This window comes from Rutidosis leptorrhynchoides, chromosome 5 (assembly GCF_046630445.1).
Source record: "Rutidosis leptorrhynchoides isolate AG116_Rl617_1_P2 chromosome 5, CSIRO_AGI_Rlap_v1, whole genome shotgun sequence".
Classification (NCBI taxonomy): domain Eukaryota; kingdom Viridiplantae; phylum Streptophyta; class Magnoliopsida; order Asterales; family Asteraceae; genus Rutidosis; species Rutidosis leptorrhynchoides.
In genome coordinates this window covers 78,714,486-78,729,020 of record NC_092337.1, presented here as the reverse complement: position 1 = coordinate 78,729,020, position 14,535 = coordinate 78,714,486, and the positions used below count along the sequence as shown (strand labels likewise).

General features: G+C 33.1%; 1 protein-coding gene across 1 annotated transcript in view; it reads right to left on the bottom strand.

The window, feature by feature from the left end:
• Positions 1-11,723, bottom strand: part of LOC139848770 (uncharacterized) — a 43,953-nt gene extending 32,230 nt beyond the window's left edge. The window contains exon 1 of the mRNA XM_071838470.1: positions 11,306-11,723. Coding sequence (XP_071694571.1) covers positions 11,306-11,723 — 418 coding nt within the window. The remainder of the gene's footprint in view (positions 1-11,305) is intronic.
• Between the last annotated feature and the right edge of the window lie 2,812 nt (positions 11,724-14,535).

Genomic DNA, 14,535 nt, shown 5'->3' with positions numbered 1-14,535 from the left:
TCCGAATGTTGTAAAAAAGAATAGATTTCTTAAATCACAGTGGACCTCATAAAATAGACCCGTAATCATATCACAATATATCTGATAAATTAATCATTTGATATTATCTTCTAATTCCATCGATAAACATATTGAAACAAATACGTTCATGTAAAGTATTATACGTTTAATACTTTATTAATATTCTCAAGTTATAATATATATACATATATATACATATTTATTTATATATAACGGTTCGTGAATCGTTGGAATTTGGTCGAGGTTATAATGAATGCATGAACACAATTTAAAATTCTTGAGATTTAACTTAACAAACTTTGCTTATCGTGTTGGAATAATATAAAGATAAAGTTTAAATTTGGTTGAAAATTTCCGGGTTGTCACAGTACCTACCCGTTAAAGAAATTTCGTCCCGAAATTTGAGTGGAAAGGTCGTGAATGATAATAAGTATGTTTTCATGATGCATACAGGCTGAAAATTAGAGTTTTATCATCAGCGAATAATTTGGATAAACAATCCATTTATATGAAGAGTACGAATGAAGCTAACATAGAAGAGTGAAATGAGTAAGTGTAGATTCATCTTATCATTTGATGTAGATATGATTGATTTCCAGATTTCAAGGGATTTGAAGAAAATCTTTGTAATAAGATTTGATTCTCCGGTAACAAAGGGAATTAGGATCCGCTTTAAATGCGATCGTCCATTTTAATTGTTCTGTCAGAAATTTTCTTATAAATTCACCTCCTTCGTTTTCTTACAACTCATACCTTCTGTTGATGCATTTTATGCAAGTCCCTAGACATCTACCCACGTCCATTGCAGGTACAACAGTTTACAGGCCACCATGATCGTTCGTTATTATCCTATCCGTGTTTGTATGTGGTTACAGGAACTGCAGGAACGAGATTTGGATGTTTGACTATGTTAGACTTAGTCAGACGTCCGAGTGAAGCCTCACTCGTACAGCTGACAGGCTCATACGCACGGTTGATGCTGAGCTAAGTCACAATTACAACCTAAATGAGAAGACACGAGTGAGTGATCACCCGTACAGCTGATGAAGCCAATTCATATGTGTGATGGATGAATCGTGCGGGTGAGTCAATAGCAGGGGTATATAAAGTCTTATGTTCTTCATTTTAGGTTAAGCCTCTCATTTGTTACACACACTCAGATCTGGTGAGCTCCTCCGATTCTCTCTCAACCCAAATCACCCAGGTGGTGAATAATAGCTCTAAGTGTTGATCTAATCACAATTGATTTAGTTGTGGTATGACTAAATTAATCCCAAAAAGCTTAACCTATTCACTAGAGGGTTTGTTTCACTTATTCCGTCATTGTGTGAGTTAAATCTGTTGCTTTCTAAGTTCCTAGTCATGTTTCATCACATTCTATTCTTTCCCCCTCAACTCATATTTTAAAGTATTCATCAATATGCTCCATCCAGTTCTGATTCTCGATATACTTCTAACTTTCATATCGGTCATTCTTCTTTTTCATCTACCGCCGGAAGAATCTATTTACTTCTACTATACTCTTGGGTTTATAGTGTTTCTAGTTCTCCCGTGTCTTTATATTGCTATATGCATCGATATATATGGTTTATAACTTTTGGTTTGTCGTTGGGCTTTATATCTTCCCTTATATTTCAAAGTCTCTGTTTCTATCTTCTATAATCATTGTCATCCACAGTTAATGCTCTCTTTTATTTGCTGCAATTTATACCCCAATTTCTATTTCGGAGTTTTGTCCTTTCGTTTCTTCTTCTTGCGATTAAGCACCGCTTGTAATGGTCCAGAATTTGCAGATGTGAATTTTGGAATGAACATTGTTAATGTTCTAGGAAGAAAATTGTAATGGCACGATCTTGACTTGTCAAATTACCAGAATACCTCAGAAAAAGCCGAATCATCAAGAAATATTTTCTTGATATTTTAGAGGTTAAATAGAATACAAGAGTCGTATAACATGGCAAATGATGATGTTATGATATGTGAATCATCACGTTCCATTTAGAAACTCAGCATGAATTACTATAATATAATCACGTTGATCAAGTGTCATTATATTATACTAACTCATGCTTCAGTTTCCAACACTACTTCAAAAATATTCATATTTTAAACTCAAAGGTTTACAGAGTATAGGAACTAAACAGTTTCCTTTTTGATGTAATACAGATAGCGCAAAGAGATAAATGATTCCAGATAAGAATAGTTATGGAAATATCTTCAGAAATATGGAGGATATTTATAATGAAAGATACGATGATATCTTAGAATTTCTTATATCAGAGGATGATGAAGTATGTTGTCTGTAAGGGTTTAGTGTCAGGAGAAAGGTATTCGTTAATGACTTCAACAGACACTGAATCATTTGGATTCTTTGAAGGCAAGTTCAGTCTTTGTGATTTGTCCACAGCCTCCTTCATACTTTGCTCAATCCGTTTTCCAGTTCCAAAACTTCTCTATTTCTGAGCTTTGCTAATACACTAATATTTATCATCAAAATTTTTACTGCTAAGGTCATTTACAGTTTTTGTTACTTCATCAGCATTTCGAGAACTAGTTCGCGGTTCAGAGTGTTTTTCAGAAACTTCACATTCGAAGTATGTAAGCCTTGGAAATAGACGTTATGTATAACTGTTGGCGTCAACATGCTGTGAGATTTCAAAATACTTATTTCTAATTCCCAATGATTCATATGGCAATTCTCGTTACAAGAGGCAGATGAGTAAATGATGAGGTTTCGATAAATATAATGATTCTTCGGAATGCCCAAGATCAGTGAAGTTGTTGGTAAGTTTATTGCTAATGTGGTGGAATATGAAAGGTTCTCCGGTAACAAAAAGGTAATCACATATATCAAAATTATGATAAGGCTACTCCGAATGAAAAAATCGAAGTTGTCTTGCTGGAGCTGTGATATAATTTGCTACTTTGCAAAGGAATTGCAAGGTTATTTTTGCTAATAAATGCCAAAAGATCTGACACAGATATGTGTTGAATTATGACTTTGGTTTCGAGAGCTTTTTAAGTACATAACTGTGGGTAATATGTGGTTGGATCATCATCTCGATTGCTCATTATTTGAAGTGTCTTCAGAGATTTTCGAAGGGTTTGAACACATATTGTAATCGTTTGTATACATTTGATGTTCTAACACACTTTTGAAGTCAAAGTATAGCTTTGAAAGATGTAGGAATCTAAAAGTGATGGTACCGGTTATATCTCAAATTGAATTCTGAGATTTTAAAATCAGAATATGTAATTGGGTTTGAATGAGTATGGTTGTTTTGATTTCTATGAAAGAATGTATATTATTGTGAAAGTAGGAAGTATAATTGATAATTTGCTTAATCTGATTCGAAGAATGTAACATATTAATTGTGAATTTATATATATCTCTCGAGTATTACCTACCCGTTAAAAAAAATTTCACAATTAATATTTTGTACATAAGAATTTTATTACAGTCTTTATGAAAATATATATGTATATATTCTTCTCAGATGTAACATAGATTTTAATGAGTTAATACTAAATTAAACTCATTCGATTTACGGTTGGAACTAGAATTGAATAATTCCTTTAAGGCTTTAGAGGTTACATAAGTATTTCTTCAATAATATTGAAATTATGAATCAATACTTCGTTATTTGTTGAGATGTGATGCTGGTTTTTGTTAAATTCTTGTGAACTTCGCAAAGTACGAATGATGTTATCTGAAAAGTTTTGGTTACATCAATGATGAAGTGTAAAATCAAATATATACTTGATTTATTAGGAATTGGAATTTGTTGAATTGAGACAGAGATTGTAGTTAACGATGGTTAAGTCGCGGGTGAGGGACGTACATTATTGCATATTTGTAATATGAATTAACCGAGTAGTTAAGATTCACACACAATAGCTTTAACACGGAAAGATTTATTTTTTTATTTCAAAATATATATATATATATATAAAATATATATATAATTTCTTCAGAGGGAATGAGTTAATTCTTCATAACTTGTTGATACAATATACACGTTATTGATTCGTAATGATGTAAACAGTGATTCTTGAACTGACGGAGTTTGTGATGTTATAGGTGTTGTTGATTCTGATGTTGACTGTACTGACGATGCTGGTGATGCTGACGGTACTGTTGATGCTATTGGTAAAACAAGTTTAACTTGTTAATCACACGCCATTTTTGTCAGGGTTTCTACTCTTCCTTCTATCATTTTGGTTCGCTTAACTGATTTATGGTTAGGGCTAGATTAGATAATCTCTAAGACTTTAGAGATTATATAATCGCCGCGGAATGTTTCTCCAATGAAGTTATGAATTAATACTTCGTCAGTTATTGTTGTTGGTACTCCTTGGTATCTATGGTACGTATGACGTTGATACTCGTGGGACAGATTGTTAAGTTGAGGTTTACAATGCGGTTGTGGTTGGAGGTGGTAATGGTACTGTTGGCGTTGATGATGGTGGTACTGGTTATGTTGCTGATGCTGCTGCTGGTGTTTGTAATCTCTGAACCATATTCTCCAAAGCCACTACCCGAGCGTGAAGTTCGTTGACTTCTTCTATTATTCCAGGATGATTGTCGGTCAGAACGAGCGGATAAATAAAATCTAGAATTTGATGTAGTATATAATCGTGACGAGATACCCTGGAAATGAGAGAGAAAATGGTGTCTCGAACAGGTTCGCCGGTAAGTGCTTCAGGTTCTTCGCCAAGAGGGCAATGTGGTGGATGGAAAGGATCGCCTTCTTCTTGTTTCCAATGATTGAGGAGGCTACGAACCCATCCCCAATTCATCCAGAATAGGTGATGACTGATTGGTTGATCCATTCCGATCACACTGCTTTCGGAGCTTGAGTGAGATTCTATTTCGGAATCCGAGTGACTTGAACTGATGACAAATTCCATTTCGTACGATTGGATAAAGGATTTTTCGATATAAAATGATTTTTCGGCTATCGGGTGGTATTCTATTTACCTAGGATATCTATATATAGAGATCAAAAGATTTCATAGATTACGGAGGAATTTGCGGGATATGTCAGGCAAAGTTTAAAGTAACAGATACGATAAGATATGATTTAGCAGATACGCTAAGATATGAATTTTGTCTATACACTACTCATGCAATTAATGTAGCAAGACGTGTCTAGACTAATAATGATAAGCAGGTAATTTCCTATGGATGATAAGTAGATGATTTCCGACTAGAAATGATAAGCAAAACTTTTGACATGCAGACACGGTCGAAGTCCAGACTCACTAATGCATCCTAACGACTTATCAGTTAGACACACTAATGCAGACCTGGTTCGCTAAGACCACCGCTCTGATACCAACTGAAAGGACCCGTTCATATACATTATAAACGATTCACAATAGTTGATTACATCGCGAGGTATTTGACCTCTATATGATACATTTTACAAACATTGCATTTGTTTTTAAAAGACAAACTTTCTTTACATCAAAAATTGACATTCATGTATACCATTTCATAATATCCACTATTCAACTATAAATTGACTTAATAATAATTATCTTTAATGAACTCAATGACTTGAATACAACGTTCTTCGAAATATGCCATGAAAGACTCCAATTAATATATTTAAAATGAGCAAATGCACAGCGGAAGATTTCTTTAATACCTGAGAATAAACATGCTTTAAAGTGTCAACCAAAAGGTTGGTGAGTTCATTAGTTTATCATAATCATTCATTTTCATCATTTTAATAGACCACAAGAATTTCATTTCCAGTTCTCATAAATATACGTCCCATGCATAGAGACAAAAATCATTCATATGGATTGAACACCTGGTAACCGACATTCACAATATGCATATAAGAATATCCCCATCATTCCGGGATCCTCCTTCGGACATGATATAAATTTCGAAGTACTAAAGCATCCGGTACTTTGGATGGGGCTTGTTGGGCCCAATAGATCTATCTTTAGAGTTCGCATCAATTAGGGTGTCTGTTCCCTAATTCTTAGATTACCAGACTTAATAAAAAGGGGCATATTCGATTTCGATAATTCAACCATATAATGTAGTTTCAATTACTTGTGTCTATTTCGTAAAACAGTTATAAAAAAACAGCGCATGCATTCTCAGTCCCAAAAATATATATTACAAAAACATTTAAAAAGGGAGCAAATGAAACTCACGCATATAATTATTGCAAAACAATTATTAAAGCATTTGCATGTATTCTCAGCCCAAAAATGTAATGAGTAAAAAGGATCAAATGAAACTCACCATACTGTATTTCGTAGTGAAAATACATATAACGTCATTGAACTAGTGCAAGGTTGGCCTCGGATTCACGAACCTAAATTAATTATATATAATTATATGTTGGTCAATATTTGTCTAACAATTAGGTCAGGTCATAGTGTACCACAATCCTAATGCTCGAGACTAATATGCAAAAGTCAACAAAAGTCAATTTAACTCAAAATGATTTCCAAAATTTATACATGATTATAATATATTTTAAATATCGTCGTTTTATATTTTTAAATATTTTTAAAAGATTTATTAGAGTAAATAATATAATTCATTTATTAATAAATAAAATTTTATATTAAAATTTATATAATAAAATATACTTTTATATATATTAAGTAATAAAATTTATAGGGTTCATTTAATATCATAAAGATAATATGATAGGTATTATTAAAGTAATTTATTACACGTAGTAAAATATGTTTGTATTACATATTTATTTGATAAAATAATATCTATAATGTTAGTAAGTAAAAGTTATATTATTTTGTAATAATAATTATTATTATAAAAATATCAATATTTATAATTACTAAGGTGATATTATGATAAAACGATAATTCTAATTATGATAACTTTAATATTTACGATAATTTTTAATATTATCTTTAAAATAATAATTCTATTTAAAATGATAATAAAAATGATATTTTATAGTAACAATAACATTTCTATTAAAATGATAATTTTTGTTAAAATGATAGTTTTGATACTAACGATACTTTTAATAATAATAGTAATGATAAAAATAATAAGAACGATAATTTTATCTAAATCAATATCTTATAATATTTTAAGTTCATCATGATACTCTTACTCATTATTTCCTAATCGTTTCGTTTAATAGCTTTTAATCGTCTTTTATATCGTGCTCATAATAATGATAATAATAGTAATCAAAATAATTAGGTGTTACTAATATTAGTTTTAATTACAATAATACTAATAATGATAATTACTATGACATTATTAACGATAATGATAATATAATAATAATAATAATAATAATAACAATAACTATTTTTAAATAATGATATATATATTAATAATGATAATAATAATAATGATAATAATAATAATAATAATAATAATAATAATAATAATAATAATAATAATAATAATAATAATTAGATAATAATAATAATAATTAGATAATAATAATAATAATAATACTAATTATAACTTTAATGATAATAACGATAGTAATAATAATAAAAAAAAACAATTTTTAATGATAAATCCTTTTATTGATAAAGATAATAATAATAATAATAATAATAAGATAAAACTAGAACGACGATAATAACGACGATAATAATAATCATTTTTAATAATAATACAAAAATTCGATGGACTATAACTTCAAATCCGTTCATCGAAATCATTCGATATCTAAATAAAAAGTTCTTAATTTTTCGCTAGCTTTCCAACGACATGCATATCTTATACCTTATCTCAGTCGCATATATAACTAATTCAGGATTCAACATAATCTAACTAAAGGCAATATCAAAAGTACAAACATGCATAATCCTATATACTCGAGCACTAGTCAGGGATACACTATTAGTATGTAAAAGTTAAATTATGAGTACTCACGTATCAATATTGAGATTCAATATTGCAGGAAAGGTACGTAGACGCAACGGAGATGATAAACACTATATTGACCTCATGAGCATACCCATGAACCATACCCAATCACCTCCATAGCTATAACCCATAATTTCCTTAATCCAATCCCACTCGAAAAACAATTTCGAAATCACCCGGACCGCACTCCGACGTAATATTTTATGTATACTAATAATATCTTGAAATAATACGGAGTAAATATATATATGTAAATCGATTGAGAGAGTTTAGAGAAAAATATTTTCAAGTTTCTATGAAATAATGAAACATATTGAATTCTATTTATAATAGATTTTTGAATTATTAAAGTGAATTATTAAAGTATGAATTATTAAAGTGAATTATTAAAGTATGAATTATTAAAGTGAATTATTAAAGTATGAATTATTAAAGTAAATATTAAAGTATGAATTATTAAAGTGAATTATTAAAGTCAAAGTAAAGTAAAAAATAAAGTAAAGGTAAAGTTTAAGTATAGTAAAAGTATAAAACTATGTACGTATAATACGCGTATAAATATATATAATATTAATTTAAATCATTATATATATTTAATAAAATAAAATATAAATATCGTTATCTTTATCATACTGGTTAAGTAATGAGTTTTCAAAAGTGGTTATAGATATTTTTAAAAGTTATATACGTTTTAATAATAAAGTTCTTTTTAAACTGAAAACTTTTTTGTACGTTTGAAACTAAATCAAATAAATATAATAATTTTGTTTTCCAAAACCAAATATATTTTTAAGAATCATTTTGTTTAAAGGTTAAAATAATGGAAATCGTTATATCATAAAACGTTTTAGAAAAGTAGAATCATATATATTCATAATAGGTTTCGAGTTTTTAAATTACAGTCTGTTGGTGAAGCATGGGATAAAGTTCAAAGGTTAAATAAACGTATGAAATCATCTTAATGAAAAATGTCGAGTTACTTACTTGTCGATATCCAATATTTAAGTTAGTTACACTTCACGTTCTTACTTATAAATCACTTTACCATTTTCCGAATGTTGTAAAAAAGAATAGATTTCTTAAATCACAGTGGACCTCATAAAATAGACCCGTAATCATATCACAATGTATCTGATAAATTAATCATTTGATATTATCTTCTAATTCCATCGATAAACATATTGAAACAAATACGTTCATGTAAAGTATTATACGTTTAATACTTTATTAATATTCTCAAGTTATAATATATATACATATATATACATATTTATTTATATATAACGGTTCGTGAATCGTTGGAATTTGGTCGAGGTTATAATGAATGCATGAACACAATTTAAAATTCTTGAGATTTAACTTAACAAACTTTGCTTATCGTGTTGGAATAATATAAAGATAAAGTTTAAATTTGGTTGAAAATTTCTGGGTTGTCACAACAGATGCTTCCGATTCCTGTACCGTCTCGCCTTTCAGAATATATAAATTAGCACCCACCTTTTCTCCTTTCATAAGTACAACCGCGCCTTTCTTGATTATCATGATCTTCTCATGTATCACCATCTTACTACCAAGATCATCCAATTGTCCTAAAGACAATAAGTTCTTCTTCAAACCCTCCACGTGTCGTACACCTTGAATAGTACGAACTGTACCATCGTGCATCTTCAGAATGATATCTCCAATTCCAATGATCTTTAGTTCATGATCATTGCAACTGTATACGGATCCTCCTGAGATACGTTCATATTGTTTGAACCATTCTCTTCTAGAGGTCATGTGAAAAGTAGCTCCTGAGTCAAATAACCAGACATCAAAAAATGTCTTTCTGCCTTCATTTGCTACCACTGCCTCACTAACCAAAGCAGTCCCATCATCTGAAGTGCTTGCAATATTTCCTTGAGGATTTGAGTTATTTAAACTCCTACAATCCTTCTTCAGGTGACCTTTCTTGCCACAATTGTAGCATGTATAGGTCTTCTTCTTTTTAGACTTCGGTTTACCATGATTGTGACTCCCACTTGGGCCACGTTCTGTTGATCTCCCTCCTGACACCAATAAGGCCTCCACTTGTGGTGAACCGGCCTGTTTGTCCTCCTTGTTATTGCGTCGATTTTCTTCTTCTAGAATAGCAGCCGCAACTTCATCATAGACTAGATACTCCGAGAGAACATTATTGGTTAAGTTAATAATGAGTTGATCATACGAATCAGGTAGACTATGAAGTAAAAGTTCAGCACGTTCTTTTGGCTCTATATTGCAACTTAATGAAGCGAGTTGAGAAAATAGAGTATTCAAAGAATTAATGTGCTCCTTAACTGAAGTAGATTCATTCATGCGTAGCGCATAAAGTTTTCTCTTAAGGAATATCTTGTTGTGGAGTGATTTGGTCTCGTACAATTTTATGAGGTGATCCCAAATCTCTTTCGCCGTCTTCTTTTCTTCTATGCTAGACAAAACGCCATCTGCTAGTGCCAGATGAAGATTTGCGATAGCCTGGCCGTCCATCTCTTCCCATTTTTCATCAGTGACTTCGGCTGAATGTCCACTGATGGCCGCCAAACACTTATCCTTTCTCAGGATAGCTTTCATCTTTAGTTTCCATAACGAGAAGTTACTCCCGTTGAACTTTTCAATTTCGAATTTCGTAGACATTGCTATAATCACAATCTTCTTTTCGACAATACTATTTTTCTGAGAAATAGTACCCGGGAACTTTTATCGAGTGAAATTAATCTTACTTATTTTCTGATGTGGACGATCCACTCCCGTGGCAACCACAGAGCATACGATAAGTAGATTAATACACACTAGATATTAGAACCTTAGCTCTTGATACCACTTGTTAAGAAAAGGTGACACCGAATTATAGCAAACCGCTAGTAATAATTGAAATAACGACAATAATAGGACACCGAGATTTAACGTGAAAAACCCCAATAGGGTAAAAATCACTGGCAAGGAAAGAAAAAGTTTCACTAATAAGAATAATAGGAATTACAATTCTCTCTAATTACAAGGATAAGTATCAAACTTTATATCTCTTGTAATTAGGAGATTAATACTCACAACTCTCTATTTATCTATTAGAATACAAGATTGAAGAATGAATATGGGATGATTAATGAGCTATCTGGAACATCTATTTATAGTAATAGAATGAGATTGGTGAAGGAGTCTGCCATCACATTCATACGTATGAAATGATATATTGCCTACCAAAAGAACAGTACCACCAAACATTCTTATTTTCACATGTGGTGTTTGACTCACCCACTACTATCAAACATTCAATATATTTGACATTAAGAACATATCCCGGGCATTTATAGATTGACATCAAATAAATTCCAAGACTTCCCATAACCGACTTCAATAAAGTCAATCTACCTCCACATGAAATTAAGTTCGCCTTCCATGATGACAACCTCGAAGAAAATTTATCAATCAACCTGGACCAATTACCAACATGATTCATATTCGTGCCAATCGGAACACCGAGATACTTAGTCGGAAATAACCCCACCTGACACCCAGTTCCAGCTGCGAAGGATGTTACTTGATTATCATCCACACCGATACCAAATAGATGAGATTTCGAGATGTTAATTTTCAACCCGGACACCAGAAAAAATACTTTAAGGACGCAAAGGATATACTGAAGATCCTCTCGGCTCCACTCGGAAAAAATCACTACATCATCCGCATATATCAAGTGTGACAACCGTAAGTTGTTATTCCCCACCATAATTCCGCGGATCAGTTGAGACTCCACCGCACTCTGCATTGCTAGATTGAGCCCCTCCATAACGATAATAAATAAGAAAGGACTAAGTGGATCTCCCTACCGTAAACCCCTTTTGTATCTCGAACTCACGTGTAGGACTACCGTTAACTAAAACTGAAGTTCTAGCCGATTTCAGACATCCCAAAATCCATCCACACCACACGTGACCAAATCCCATTGACTTAAGCATGAATAGTAAATAGTCCCAATTAAGCGAGTCGTAAGCCTTTTCAAAATCAACTTTAAACAAAAGCATCTTCCGTTTACTCCTCTTAATCCACGATATAATCTCACTTAACATTAATGGACCATCCAAAATCTGGCGACCCGTAATGAAAGCAGACTGAATCGGGCTAATGAGTCTATCAATCACATTGGATAACCGGTTCGTTAGAACTTTCGAAATAATCTTGTAAAGTACACCAAATAACGAGATAGGCCGGAAGTCTGTTATACGAACCGGGTTAGGCACCTTCGGAATTAAAGAGAAAAAAGCTGAACTCGCACCTGCAGGTAGATTAAATGTTTTGAAAAAATATTTAACATCCCTACAAATATCCACATGAAGAATATCCCAAAAATGCTTAATAAATGCAAAAGAAAAATCATCCGGTCCCGGAGCCTTTGAGCTTCCACACGCCCAAACAGCATTCTTAATCTCCACATCATCTATGTTGCGTTCCAGCGGTAAGCTCTCTTCATTTGACAATACGTAACTCGGGCTGATTTCATTAAACGAAGCACCAGTTTCAACTTTTTGAAATTTCACTTTGTAAAAGTCATAGAATTTTGATCAAAGAAGGGTCTGTAACCCATACTCCATCAACCAAAATCCCATGAATTGCTTGCTGTTGACGCTTGAGTTTGAGAGATGAATGAAAGAAACTAGAATTTTCGTCCCCCTCCACATCCCACTGTATTTTAGCTTTTTGCATCGCATCTAAAGAATCCAAAGACGACAAGTTCTCAGCTTCAAGAAACAACACATTTCTGTTCTGCACATCCTGATCCGAAGCTATTCTAGCGTCAATCAAAGAGTCGATGGAATTAATATGATTAGTGACCTCTGGCAAACGTGCAGATTCATTATTCTTAACATTATTCAAAAAATCCATTTACATTTATGGCTTCTGAGAAGTTATTTCTTGTGGGCATAATTGTGCTTGTAAAAGCTTTTCAAGCAAGTATAGGAAATTATGATTGCACGAATTTTTAAACGTTAATGTACATGGTATCTTTATTTGTCCAATTCAGGTAGCAAGACGTTGCTTCTGATACCTATGTTGGAAGTAATAAATTTATTTAACAATAAGCGTGTTTGAAATAATTGTACCATGTGCGGAAACCATATGCATCATACAGTGAATATATTTTCGTCTTAGCATAATGTACCTTCAATATCCATTGACGACATCAGGGAAGCCAGCAAGAGAAGATTGAATCTGTACCAAATACATGTTGAAATGTTCAAGTATTAGCAAACAAAGTATTCCATTTTTAAACAAAAATGATTTTTTTTTTTTGAAACGCCAAAATTTTATTTAAAAACGTAGGAGCTAGGGAAAGATTACAAATAGTACAAAGGGGGCCACAGAGTCCAAATAAGAGATGACTAGTGGTACTCGAAAGTAGCCAATTAAAAGCATAAAGTACATGTTAGACTATTAATATTGGCCTGACCCGATTGCATTGTGGGCTCGGTCCATTAGAGTTTTACCATTAGGTTTCACTATGTACTCTATAAATACTCCTCAATAATAGAGTAATATGTTGGGGTGCAAACCTATCCCACATAGGAGGGAGACAAAAACAAATGTATGTATATAAGTCTAAGGGGAAGTCCCTCTAATACCAATTGGTTTTAGAAAAGGATGGACTCTTGGGCTTATATTGCAGGACATTGTGTTTGGGCTATACGATCTTACAAATGGTATCAGAGCTAGGCTATAGCCCGATGTGGTGAACAACGCAGTGGTGGCGCACCCCTAAGCACACGGTGCGACATGGCACACCCCTCAAGTTTGCCAACGATAATGGAGCCATGGTGCCTTATATCGAAAGTCTTCCTTCCCAAGGCGTGGAAGTGCGGCGTGTCCCGATGGTGAAAGAAAAGTGAAAGAAAGAGATCGGCGGTATAAGAGGCGTGTCCCGGTAGTGAAAGAAAAAGAGACCGGTGATATAAGATGGCGGGAGTATCGTTGAAGGGGAGGCTCGGTGATGTGGTCTTCGGTTTGAGGGGAGGATTGTTGGGGTGCAAACCTATCCCACATAGGAGGGAGACAAAAACAAATGTATGTATATAAGTCTAAGGGGAAGTCCCTCTAATACCAATTGGTTTTAGAAAAGGATGGACTCTTGGGCTTATATTGCAGGACATTGTGTTTGGGCTATGCGATCTTACAAATGGCATCAGAGCTAGGCTATAGCCCGATCTGGTCTTCGGTGCGACATGGCACACCCCTCAGTTTGCCAACGATAATGGAGCCATGGTGACTTATATCGAAAGTCTTCCTTCCCAAGGCGTGGAAGTGCGGCGTGTCCCGATGGTGAAAGAAAAGTGAAAAAAAGAGATCTGCGGTATAAGAGGCGTGTCCCGGTAGTGAAAGAAAAGTGAAAGAAAAGAGACCGGTGATATAAGATGGCGGGAGTATCGTTGAAGGGGAGGCTCGGTGATGTGGTCTTCGGTTTGAGGGGAGGATTGTTGGGGTGCAAACCTATCCCACATAGGAGGGAGACAAAAACAAATGTATGTATATAAGTCTAAGGGGAAGTCCCTCTAATACCAATTGGTTTTAGAAAAGGATGGACTCTTGGGCTTATATTACAGGACATT